The sequence below is a fragment of the Zootoca vivipara genome, chromosome 4, assembly GCF_965207765.1.
Source record: "Zootoca vivipara chromosome 4, rZooViv2.hap1.1, whole genome shotgun sequence".
Classification (NCBI taxonomy): domain Eukaryota; kingdom Metazoa; phylum Chordata; class Lepidosauria; order Squamata; family Lacertidae; genus Zootoca; species Zootoca vivipara.
Window position 1 is genome coordinate 81,560,381 of NC_142587.1, and position 11,063 is coordinate 81,571,443.

Below are 11,063 nucleotides of genomic sequence, written 5' to 3' on the forward strand. Positions count from 1 at the left end.
ATAGATGTTCTTCACTCTTACAAAACCCCATTCTATGTAGCATAGCAGTAGATATGCTAACTAGGAGGAGGAAAATTGTATTTTCTCAATGATAAAAAACTGTAGAGGAACTGTAGAGTTCCTGATATCTGCAAGCTACAAAGAAACTGAGAAAATTGCCAATGAATGGAATTCACCAAACTCCTGTTAAGGACTTCTTTCAACACTGCTTTTGCTATTTAAGATGCATTTTAATGGAATGATCTGGAAAGTATATATGTATGGCGGTGTGTCAGATTGGCCATTGGCATCATTTTTTTTCTGGGCGGTATTTCTGCAGGGACCTACTGTATATTGCTGTGTATCTTTTTTATATAACTTCTAGAAAAATGTCCACCAGAGCCCTGTTTCTTCAGAATCACATAATGGCTCCAAACAGTACAATTCACTGAACGTGCAATTATGTGCCAGTTCAACTGGTGATGCAGGATTGTGGTTTCTGCTGTGAGTGTTACAGTTCTGCATTGCCAACTAAACAGGGACAGAGCTGTGTATCCGTAGCCCTCTGGAAATGAGGTCTGCCTTTCTGTAATTTTCTTAGTTAGGCTACAGAAACTGTTCAGTATGCCACGATGGAATGTGACTTTCTTAGCTAAGAATATATATTCTAATCTAAGCTTTATTAAAAAATGGGGGGAAACCCCAGCTTTGTAAATATGTTAGGGATAGCCTTATAGAAATTTTCAGTAACTTGTGGAACAGACAAGAGGATGCACTTGTCCTAACCTGTTTTTAGGGTGCGCTGCTATTTCTTGGAAATGTACCCTGTAGATGTAACTGAGTTTTGAACAGCAGTTCATGACGGATGCTACATAGGAGATTTGGGAGTTTCCTGAAAGCGTTGGCATGTTGAAGCCATGAAATTGCCTACATGATGCAAGCAGCTTCTCATAGCAGTTGTGTGGCACCTGCATTGTCTGTATTCAATCATCTTGTTCCAACATGAAGATGCATACCTGGGAGAATTCTATTTTAAGAGACACTGGATGAAATGCTTCTAAAGCAGGCATCCCCCAAACTTCGGCCCTCCAGATGTTTTGGACTACAATTCCCATCACCCCTGACCACTGGTCCTGTTAGCTAGGGATCATGGGAGTTGTAGGCCAAAACATCTGGAGGTCCACAGTTTGGGGATGCCTGTTCTAAAGCAAAAACAAAAGTTGTACTGTATGGAAACCATAATTGTTCATAAGAAGTGAAAGTGCGACAAGAATGCTTAACATTTCTTCTGAAATTCTGCTCTCTTCTACTCATAATCTCTGCCCTGTTCCCACCCTGCAGGATTGCACTAATGTGCCTTGCATAAACTGGAAAGTCATTACTTACATACAATGTACAGAGCAGCTTAATAATGGTTTATGCTGCTAAGTCTTTTGAAAAGAATTGTTCTTTTTGGTTGTAGCTGCTAGCATCAAATTTAAATACTCATTTATTCTAAAAAGTCAAATATTCTAATAATCAAAAGTATACAGTTTGATATCCAAAGCTGTTCACTCTGGTCTCTTCCCCCTCCCTACTGTCTATGTCATCATCATCACCATCATCATAAAATATTTGTACCCTGCCCAATTGACTGGGTTCCCTCAGCCATCTGGGTAACTTCCAACATACATAAAAACATAATAAACATTTTAAAAACTTTCTGCCTTTCCTCTCTCCCCCCCCCAAGATCTCAGTTGATAAGTTAACTACCCTAGTTTCTTCTTGCCCCTTCATATGTCCCCTGTGATCCCATCCTCCCTTGCTTTCTTGTTAGAATCTCTCCTGTTGTTATCCTTCCTCTCTTCCACATAATCAGCCCCTCTCCCGCTTCTTCGAACATGCCAATGTCCCACTGTTCTAAAAACAAACAATCAAACAAATAAATAGAAGATAAGAATGTATTTTTAAAATCATCTCCAGTTTTTCCTCAGTTTTCCTCTCTGCGTTGGTACATATGGACCCCATGTTTCCTAATTAAATCCCATGGCTTTTGGTACCACCTATGTGCAGATGACAGCTCTATCTCTCCCTCTCCCTCTAATCCCACATCTCCTGCTGCTTTACTCATATATTTCTGCGCAGATGCTTTGATACCGTGTCAAGTTTAAATTAAACTGTTTACTGTATCTAAGTCTGAACTTCTTCCATCCCAAGCCTTCCTCTTTCTCTGTACACTTTGCTTATCCTTTAATAGTGTTAACATTAAGCCTGTTGAACAGGCATATAGCCTTGAATTCATTTTTTACTCATTTCCTTGGTTCCCTATGTTCAGCCTATGCCCAAGTCATGTTGCTTCACAACATTGTAAAAATATGGCTCTTCCTTTTCATCCTCTTAGCAAAAAACTGCTCCATGTCCTGGTTATCTCTCACCTAAACTAGAGGAGTTTTGTCCTGTGGTTTTCCATTGTCTCACCTTAGTCTCTGGTACTCTTCCACCCAAATCATCAAACTTTCTCATTAGACTGATCATGGGTTAAAAAGGTAAAGGACCCCTGACAGTTAAGACCAGTCACAAATGACTCTGGGGTTGTGGCACTCATCTCACTTAACTGGCCAAGGGAGCCAATATCTGTCCGCAGACAGTTTTTCCGGGTCATGTGGCCAGCATGACTAAGCAGCTTCTGGCGAAACCGGAGCAGCACACGGAAATGGCGTTTACCTTCCCTCTGGAAGGTACTTGCACTTTGATGTGCTTTTGAACTGCTAGGTTGGCAGGAGCTGGGACCAAGCAATGGGAGCTCACCCCATCACAGGGATTCGAAACGCCGACCTTCCGATCAGCAAGCCCTAGGCTCAATGGTTAAGACCACAGTGCCACCTGCGTCCCAATCATGAGTTGCCTACCCTTAAATCCACAAACTGACTTTTCCCCCATTCCTTGCCCTTACTTTCAAAGCCTTCCATAACCTTGTTCTTCTATCCCAATACATGACCTTTACTTCTCCAGCTCAGCCCACATACATGTATATAATATATATGGTTCATTTAAGAATAGTAACAGATTTGATTACTTTAAAAAAACAACTTCTGTTTTCAATATATTCTCCATCTCTGGGATTAGAGATTAAGCAAATAAGTAGAATTTGTGAAGATCTTCAACATTCATAATGTTCTCACCATGCAGGACGGAGTAATATCTACTGATGATCTGGACCTTGTAATGTCCGATGGCTTGGGAATGCGGTACGCTTTTATTGGACCTCTGGAAACCATGCATCTGAATGCGGAAGGTATGCCATTTGTTCCACTAAGATTTAAACATGGGAGTTTCCAAGGCAAATGTTTCATGAATATTCTCGTGAATATCAGTTTAACAGGTCAGATCCAAGACCTAAATCCTGTTCTTCTTTACACCGTAATCTTCAGCATCAGGATGTTCCAGGCCATTTGTAAGAGCTGTTCCAAACATCACCATGATGAATGATAAGAATTGGCAGCATGTGGTACTTCATTAAAGAGGAGCATCGGATTTAGATAAAGGATTACTGCTTTGGCTTGTAGCTTTATCCCCAATTCAGGCCTGGTAAAAATGGTTTTTTACATGCAGCTTGTGGGTGACTAATGTTCCAATTCAGAGTGTCATCACATAGAAGCACCATAAGGCCTACACAATATCTGATCCACCAAAACAATAATAAACTTCCAACTCTGTATTGTGATGTGCAAGGAGCTTTACTCACATGTGCTCTCTCTCACTCACTCACTCACACACACACACACATTTCTAGGTAGAAAGCAAAAACAATTGAGCCTGTGGTGAGCTGTGTCTGGTCTGGTCTGATCTATCAAAAATTGTGCCAGACTGTTCTAGTCCATTTGGTACATTTCATGTGCTAAACATCTCCAGCTGCAGATCCAGGAACAAAAAGACAAGAGTTCCTTCACTGACTTGACTGAGAAAAGAAAATAATTCCAATCCCTTAGACTTGTGAAAGCTTTCTGGGTCCAACTTATTCTCAACCTTTGGAGATACTACACAAATGGAACTTGTTGGGTTGTTCCATTTGTTCTGGAAAGGAGAACATGATTTATTTTTGAAGGATCAGAATTTATCTAAACATGCCTTTTATAAAGCAGGCATTACTACTTTTTTTGTCTCCTAGAACTGCATAGATGAATGAAAAAAAAAACCCATAAACCTCTAGGCTGCCCAATGGACTTCACTATTTGGGAAATGAATGCCTTTAGGTGCTCCTCCCAAAGATGTTGCCTATGGATGCAGTCCTGCCTGCACTACTGGGGCTTACTTCTGAGTAGGGTCTTAAGAGCCTTAGCTCTGCAATGACAATCCTTCATAGATGGGAAGGGAACTGACTGTAGGGCACTGTGCCAGTAGCCTTGTGATTAGAGAACAAATGCCAACAGCAAGTCAGTGAGAACACAGAGAGAGGGAGAAACATGAGAACTGAATGCTGACAGACAGAAAGGAAGCCCTTAACATTTTTTAACAAGAGAAGTACTATAAGGATATCTAATTGACTTAATATGATAATGGTGAATGCTGATTTTGGGTCCAGTGAGTTCTTATACCAGAGCTGGGCATTTTAAAATTTTGGCATAGCAGCACTTAAAAAGAGAAAGAAACGCTATCAGATCCTTTTAGTGAAAAAATCTGCCAGCAATACAGTGCTTCTAGAGACATTTTCTCATTTACCTATCACAGTATTATCTTAACACAAAGTACCTCCTGTGTGTGTGCCTAATCTTTTGAGGTTCCACATTATGTGGTAACATTATATGCTTGTTTTCAAGCTTTCTGAATTACTTTAAGCTTATAAAAAAATCAAATCACCTGCAAAGCAAGTAGAGGAAACTGTATTGGATACTATGCTTCAGGCAGCTCCCCCATCATAATCTCTGTATATTTCTGTAGTATTCATGACAGGATTATTTCATAACTAATGCTTCCAAGTTTGAATCGCTCCAGAGATGGAGTAAATATCAATGGGTGATATCCATTAATATAATCAGAGCAGATCAATGGTTTCAATAGATCTATGTGAAGTAACAACCACCAGCTACTTCAGACATCTTGTAAATATTTTCTTTTTGTATACCCTGTTTCTCATATTTTAAGACATACCCATAAAATAAGCCATAGCAGGATTTTTAAGCATTCAAGGAATATAAGCCATACCCCGAAAATAAGACATAGTGATAGGCGCAGCAGCAATGCTGGCTGCGGCAGGAGGAGGAGGAAAAAAATAAGACATCCCTTGAAAATAAGCCATAGTGTGTTTTTTTGAGGAAAAAATAAATATAAGACATGTCTTATAATATGAGAAACACGGTACTCTACATGATTTGTACTTCTCAAGTTTAAAATTCTTCTCAAGTCTGAAATTCTGTTGGTTTTATGGTTCTTTGTATATGTAGAATTCTCTATTTAGGAAAGACCAACAAGATATCTCCAATTGTATTTCAGGAATGCTGAACTATTGTGACAGATACCGTGAAGGTATGATACGTGTCTTGAAAACCTTTGGGCCAATACCGGATTTTGCAGGGAAAACAGAACAGAAAATCAATCAGGTACATGTGCAATTTGGAGTAACATGACATCCATCCAACTTATAGCCTGCATTTAATATCTTAGTTGTTTTTAGGAGACAGTTCTTGCCCATTTTTGGTAAAATTTACACATCAGTTGGCTTTTGTTTGGAAGTTTAATGAGCAATGAATTCTGATACTGTATAAATTAATACCGTAGATGTTGAGATCAGCAGAGTCAACCTGGGCCCAGTTTGCATGAACTGCAGGCATATGACCCAATGAGCGATTGCTCATGGCCTGCTACCACTTTGGGTGGCACTTCTGCAGTGTAGCATACGGAATGAATTGCTCATACAGACTACTTTTACCTGTTGACTACATCATTACATTAACCACATGCAAAATAAGAAGGCAATATGGCTGTCACCAAAGGCAATGACAGTTTCATCTAAAAAAAGGGGGTGGAGGAACCACTATACATACCCAAAGGACCCAACACTGTATTTTCATCAGAGGTAAGTTGAAATGCTCAACTTTGGAATATTTGGGTCACCTCATTAATTCAACAAACTGGTTGCCATTATCTGGAGCACTCTTACACACTGGGCAAAAAAAAATATACTTCCATGATACGTACAAAGCTGAACCTCTTCTTGCTAGTCATTTCATTCTTTCCACTCTAGGACGATTTAACATTCTCCATTCAGTTCCTTTAATGTATAATCTTCCCAGAACAGCCTGTCTCATTTTTCTTATCTTACTGGCACCAGTGTCTCTTAACTTTCAAGGCCCATTCTTGTCTTTATGCCTCACAAAAGCAGAGGCTTAAGTATTTCACCTTACGTAAGCTACCTCTCTAAGGATACACTCAAAATGACATCTAAACAGACAAATTGCTTTACAATGTCTATGAGGAGACAAAAAGGAGGTCAAATGCCCAGTATGTACTTAAGCCTAAAGGACCAAGGACCAGGAATCTTTTATGTTGCTTAAAAACACAGTGGCATGACAAACAAATTGTAAACAGATAAGGACATTGGCAGGATTATTGTAATAACCTGCAGTTTCATGTTGTTGTTGTTTAGTCGTTTAGTCGTGTCCGACTCTTCGTGACCCCATGGACCATAGCACGCCAGGCACTCCTGTCTTCCACTGCCTCCCGCAGTTTGGTCAAACTCATGTTGGTAGCTTCAAGAACACATAAGAGTATACAATTAAAGCAGATGAATAAAAGAATAATTTAAAATATGCAGGAAATGATAAAAATAAATTTAAGGAATTGCAGAAAGAGGAGGAAGGAAGTCAAGTTTTGAAATGTTTAAACGACTGCAAATATATATAACTGAAAACTAAATAAAAAACAAAAATAAAAAACCACAATGGCATTGTTCAGGACCAGATGAGAATAAACGGGATAAACCATGGCTGCATCCTACTTTGAAACAGATAGGCCCTCGTCATTGCAGACCTAGCAACCCTGTAAGAAGAGCACATGGTTGCTTATTACACTGTCAGATTTTTTTAAAAAAACAAAACAAAACAAACAACACTTTATAATTAGTCTACACATTATGATTCCTGTACAAACGTATTTCTCTAGGACTAACGTTAATGTGATATCTCCAAAACTGTAGCCCTAACTAGATGGATGGGAGATACCTGGATTCACCAATTGTTGTGCTATAAACTGGTTGAATGGAAAGGACCTTTCAACAAATTGAAATTGCTTTGCACTTCTTTTAGGTGGAAGGATACAATGCAACATTTTGTTACAGGTCCTACTTGTAGTTCTCCTATTTGTGACTTGTATTTTTTTTAACCTTTTCTTACCAGGCAATGTGCGAAAAGACCCCAGCTGACCCTGAACACCTAAATGCCAGAAGACACTGGCGAGATGAATGTCTTGCACGCCTGGCTAAACTGAAAAAGGAAATTAAATCCGACGATATGCATAATCTTTAAACCAAGGGGCAGTTATCATTGGATTGGTATTTGAATGGGCACATGCATCTCTTCCACAAGCAGATGTTAAAAGCATGGAAGACTCAGTTGCAAATGCCAGAGTTGGTCAATCCACATAACTAGTCAAGTTAATTAAGGCTGGAATATTTTTTTATCTAAAGCTACAATCCTAAACCCTTGGGGCAGATGCATGGATTTCAGTGGGACTGCATATTTGATTATAAATTGCGCCTTTAATGCAATTGTATACTCAATGCAAGACTTCCTTCATTTTAAGTAACATCCTGTATTACAGAAATTACTAATTATTATGTATTTTTAGTAATTTTACTCAGGGGTGGCTTCTTATCAGCACTCCCTTAAATATTAATAGTACAGAACACTGATGGTATTCATTTAAAATGATGCTTGTTATAATCATACTTTGTGGTTAATTTAGCCCAAGATGTGTTTGAGCTTGCATTTTGGGGAATATAAGATTAGGCTGAGACAAAAATAATGACTGGTTGTTCCTTTGGGCTGCATTCTGCTCTGTTGAGTACTAGCCATCACACCCTGATTTATGATCAATTTAGATTATCAGCAAATTCATTTGTAGACAAGTCTGTTTCATTAATGTTAAAGGGCCTTTAACATTATGAACTTTGCATCATAGACTTTGGTATGGTATCTATGATGGCAATAAATCTACACAGGAACATATAATACAGTGGTACCTCTACTTACGAATTTAATGCGTTCCGAACACACATTCGTAAGTCGAAAAAAATTGTAAGTCGAATCCCATAGGGAGAAAAAATTCGTAAGTAACCCTATCTAAAAATTCATAAGTAGAAAAAAACCTAAACTGCATCCAAGATGGCGGACGGAGCTCCATTCGTAAGTAGAAACATTCATAAGTAGAGTTATTTGTAAGTAGAGGTACCACTGTATTGTCTGGAATATGATGTTGTTTTTAACCTGGTTCTGTTGACTGTTCTTCCAATTACAATGTGACCTTAGGGATTAAGGAAACACCATCAAAGCATTCTTGACGTATGCCTGTCAAGCCTCTGCTTGAAGACCTCCAAAGAAGGAGACTCCACCACACTCCTTGGGAGCAAATTCCACTGCCGAACAGCTCTTACTGTCAGGAAGTTCTTCCTAATGTTTAGGTAGAATCTTCTTTCTTGTAGTTTGAATCCATTGCTCCGTGTCTGCTTCTCTGGAGCAGCAGAAAACAATATTTCTCCCTCCTCTATATGACATCCTTTTATATATTTGAACATGGCTATCATATCACCCCTTAACCTTCTCCAGGCTAAACATACCCAGCTCCCTTCTATCAGTTCCTTCTATTTAGTTCAGTTCTCTACAGTGATTCCAGTTTCAAATACCATTGCAGGCACATTTCTTGTACTAGTCTGTGTAGAAGCTATGCAACTATGTGTTGGTTGTTGAACCAATCAAGAAAGCTTCCTCATGTCAAATCAGATCATTGGTCCATCTAGTATTGTCCACACTGAGTGGCACTGGCTTTCTAGGAATTCAAACAGGAGTCTTAGCTACCTGGAGATACCAAGGGCTGGATCTGGAGTCATTAGGATGCAAAGCATGTCTCTCCACTATGAAGGCTGAACCAACCAATGCCTCAGCCACAGATTACTATACCATATTCAGTATACAAAAATATATATGAGAAAAGCATTTTTTAAATCCGTTTTTCCCTTTTTAGTCTTATGAAGTAGAAGAATTCTTATTGGCAACAATTTATATCAGATTTAAAATATTTCTGTAGATAAACAGATAAATGTTTTCATCATTGCTAACCAACTAACTGCCTTTTTGTGAGACTGAAAGCCTTAGGCCATGGGACAAATATCAATATTTTATATACCACACGGAATGAACCAGTAACCTTGGCAGATGCCTTCACAGGTGGGGAGTGTACAGTGGTACCTCAGTTTAAGTACACAATTGGTTCCGGAAGTCTGTACTTAACCTGAAGTGTACTTAACCTGAAGCGAACTTTCCCATTGAAAATAATGGAAAGTTGATTAATCCGTTCCGGACGGTCCGCGAGTACTTAACGTGAAGCGTACTTAACCTGAAGCGAACTTTCCCATTGAAAGTATTGGAAAGTGGATTAATCCGTTCCAGACGGGTCCGCAGAGTACTTAAACTATCAAACCAAAGCATACTTAAACCGAGGTATGACTGTAGTTGATACCTCCTAGGGTCCTCCTGGAGCATAACTTATACACAACATGGGGCAGTTTTCTTCCATGTCTTAACTAGGGCTGGGTGATATACCAGTATATCATCCAAAACCAGTTTGAAGTCCATATTGTGATACTGGCTTTGTAATTTTTGACCGGGCAATATATAGTGAATCATGATGTGTGTGTACATGCGCACACCATGATTCATTATATATTGCCTGGTCAAAAATTATTTGTTGGTTTTTCCTGCACCATGCTTTTTGCATAGTATGTGTGTGTGTACATGCGCACACATACTATGCAAAAAGCATGGTGCAGGAAAAACCGTGAAGCCAACAGATGCCCCTACATAGCTCCATCCTTATTTCAGACATTGTGATATATCATTATATCACAATGTTTAGCTGGTGATATATTACAGTGATGAAAATCAGATATCGCCTAGTCCTAGTTTTAATGTGAAGTTTTAAGAGGATTATAGATACAAAAGAAACTTAAGCAGGAGAGACTCCGCTCAGAGGAGTTCCTAGTCCTCTGTTTTGATGGCAGGTGCTGGGCACAGGGTTTTCTCAGCTGGATTTCCCTCCTTTGGGAGACTGACTACTGTAGCTTAGAGTAGACCTGTAAAGACCATCTTGTTGAGTTTTAGCTTGGATTAATTATCACAGCCCTGTATAATCATTTTATATTTGGTTACTGGTGATGTTGTTTTTGTGCTGCCATTTTATGATGATGACTTTTCAATTGCTTCTGTTAATGATTGCATGGTGTTCAGGGCTATTTTGTTGACGGGGATGAGCTATACTGACTGATTGGTTCCATTATGCTAATAGCTACATGATGTTCAGAACCTCATTAGCAAATTTAACAGAAAGAGAACTTATTTTCTTTCTTTAAACCACATCATGGTGGAATTATAATACTACTTCTAAATAATTGCCATAACATTAATTTCATTTTATTAAATATGAGTGTGGCCTTTTAAAAGTAATTTTAAAAGTAATTTAAAAGTAACTTGCTTCTGTTCTGAAATATTGACGCTCTCTTAACACTGGTAAATATCTTCACTTTGCTTGTCAATAAACATATGTAATGAAATCTCTGTTATGTTTGTGGGCTCTTTTTATGCCAATATTAAATTTGAGCTTGAGATAAGCTAGGTTAGATTCAGATAATGCATCATCACACTGTGAAGTTTACTTTTGAAGTTACCACATGCTGTTATCTGTACAGGTCTGAACAGGAATTCATTGAATGATAGCTTACTGACACCAATGTAGCTAGCTTGGACGGGAAAGTTTTTGCTGCTAGCGGTAAATGTATTTTAGTCTATAACACTGTGGAACCCTGCAGAGAATTCATCTTGTGCTTATCATAAAAAGGC

General features: G+C 38.7%; 1 protein-coding gene across 1 annotated transcript in view; it reads left to right on the forward strand.

The window, feature by feature from the left end:
* Positions 1 to 10,781, forward strand: part of CRYL1 (crystallin lambda 1) — a 47,039-nt gene extending 36,258 nt beyond the window's left edge. The window contains exons 6-8 of the mRNA XM_035115458.3: positions 3,148 to 3,253; positions 5,449 to 5,555; positions 7,350 to 10,781. Of these exons, the coding sequence (XP_034971349.1) occupies positions 3,148 to 3,253; positions 5,449 to 5,555; positions 7,350 to 7,478 (342 nt within the window). The 3' untranslated portion in view covers positions 7,479 to 10,781. The remainder of the gene's footprint in view (positions 1 to 3,147; positions 3,254 to 5,448; positions 5,556 to 7,349) is intronic.
* Positions 10,782 to 11,063: the final 282 nt, after the last annotated feature.